The 1978-nt window shown below is 20.5% G+C and overlaps 1 protein-coding gene across 1 annotated transcript; it reads right to left on the bottom strand. All coding sequences in view use genetic code 6, as the record gives it.

The window, feature by feature from the left end:
* Positions 1-404: 404 nt before the first annotated feature.
* On the bottom strand, positions 405-849 carry TTHERM_002653360 (hypothetical protein; the record flags this gene model as incomplete). The annotated part of the gene is made up of 2 exons (XM_012800993.1): positions 405-494; positions 760-849. Coding segments are annotated over 2 exons (180 nt in total), but the record flags the coding sequence as incomplete, so codon positions are not given.
* Positions 850-1978: the final 1129 nt, after the last annotated feature.

Genomic DNA, 1978 nt, shown 5'->3' with positions numbered 1-1978 from the left:
TTTTATAATTAAAAATATCACAATCTAAAACAAATAAACTGATTTTACTTAAGGTAAAGTGTCAAATTTGAGAGATTAATGCAATTTGCTAAAGCAGAACCTAAGCCTGATGCACCTTCGTCACCAATTTTATTGTAACTTTTTAAATATTGAAGAAAGAATATATCATTAAATAGTTAATTAGAAGGAAAAAATGAAGAAAAAATATGAAATAATAAGATTAATTAATTAATAATAAAAGTAAAAAATTTGAAAATAAAAGGATGAGCTAAATAAAAATTAACAAACAAAGAACAAAAAAAAGCAAGCACAATGTAAAAGAAAAAGAAAAAAGAGCTTTATCGTTTTTAATTAGTTTTTATAATTAAAAATATCACAATCCAAAACAAATAAACTGTTTTTACCTAAGATAAAGTGTCAAATTTGAGAGATTAATGCAATTTGCTAAACCAGAAGCTAAATCTGATGCACCTTTGTCACCAATTTAATTTTCACTTTTTAAATATTGAAGAAAGAATATATCATTAAATAGTTAATTAGAAGGAAAAAATGAAGAAAAAATATGAAATAATAAGATTAATTAATTAATAATAAAAGTAAAAAATTTGAAAATAAAAGGATGAGCTAAATAAAAATTAACAAAGAAAGAACAAAAAAAAGCAAGCACAATGAAAAGAAAAAGAAAAAAGAGCTTTATTGTTTTTAATTAGTTTTTATAATTAAAAATATCACAATCCAAAACAAATAAACTGTTTTTACCTAAGGTCAAGTGTCAAATTTGAGAGATTAATGCAATTTGCTAAACCAGAAGCTAAATCTGATGCACCTTTGTCACCAATTTAATTGTTACTTTTTAAATATTGAAGAAAGAATATATCATTAAATAGTTAATTAGAAGGAAAAAATGAAGAAAAAATATGAAATAATAAGATTAATTAATTAATAATAAAAGTAAAAAATTTGAAAATAAAAGGATGAGCTAAATAAAAATTAACAAAGAAAGAACAAAAAAAGCAAGCACAATAAAAAGAAAAAGAAAAAAGAGCTTTATTGTTTTTAATTAGTTTTTATAATTAAAAATATCACAATCCAAAACAAATAAACTGATTTTACTTAAGGTAAAGTGTCAAATTTGAGAGATTAATGCAATTTGCTAAACCAGAAGCTAAACCTGATGTACCTTCGTCACCAATTTAATTTTCACTTTTTAAATATTGTAGAAAAAATATTTTATTAAATAGGTAAGTGCCATAAAAATTTTCATTAAATGAATTATATACCAGTTTTTACATTTTATAAAATTAACCCACCAAGTGAAATACTTGCAAGGCAAAAAAATAGTAAGGTAGAAAGAATTTTTCTACCTACTTATTTAAAAATTATCAGATTGCAAATTCTCTAATTTTTAAATTTTGAAGACAAAATATTGTTAATTAGTTAGCTCAAAGGAAAAAATTAAGAAAAAATATAAAATTAAATAATTAATTAATTAAAGTTAAAATTGAGAATAAAAATGAATTAAATTAACAAATAAAAAAGAAAAAGAAATCAAATATAAAGCTAATAAATAAATAAATTAAAAGAGTTAGCTAGCTAAATTGTTTTAAATTCATTTTTATATTAAAAAAATCACAATCAACAAGTAAACTGTTTATACCAAAGATCAAGTGTCAAGTTTGAGAGCTTAGTGCACTATCCTAAACCAGAACCTAAGCTTGATGCACTTACGTCACCAATTTAATTTTCACTTTTTAAATTTTGAAGACAAAATATTGTTAATTAGTTAGTTCGAAGGAAAAAATGAAGAAAAATTATAAAATAATAAGTAATGAATTAAATAATTAATTCAAGTTAAAATTGAGAATAAATAAATTAAATTAAAAAATAAAAAACAAATGAATAGCTAAATTGTTCTAAATTCATTTTTATATTAAAAAACATCAAAATCTAAAATAGATAAATTATTTATACAGATTAT

Source organism: Tetrahymena thermophila (genome assembly GCF_000189635.1).
Source record: "Tetrahymena thermophila SB210 genomic scaffold scf_8253846, whole genome shotgun sequence".
In the NCBI taxonomy this organism is placed as follows: Eukaryota; Ciliophora; class Oligohymenophorea; order Hymenostomatida; family Tetrahymenidae; genus Tetrahymena; species Tetrahymena thermophila.
This window is presented reverse-complemented; position numbering and strand designations above follow the sequence as displayed.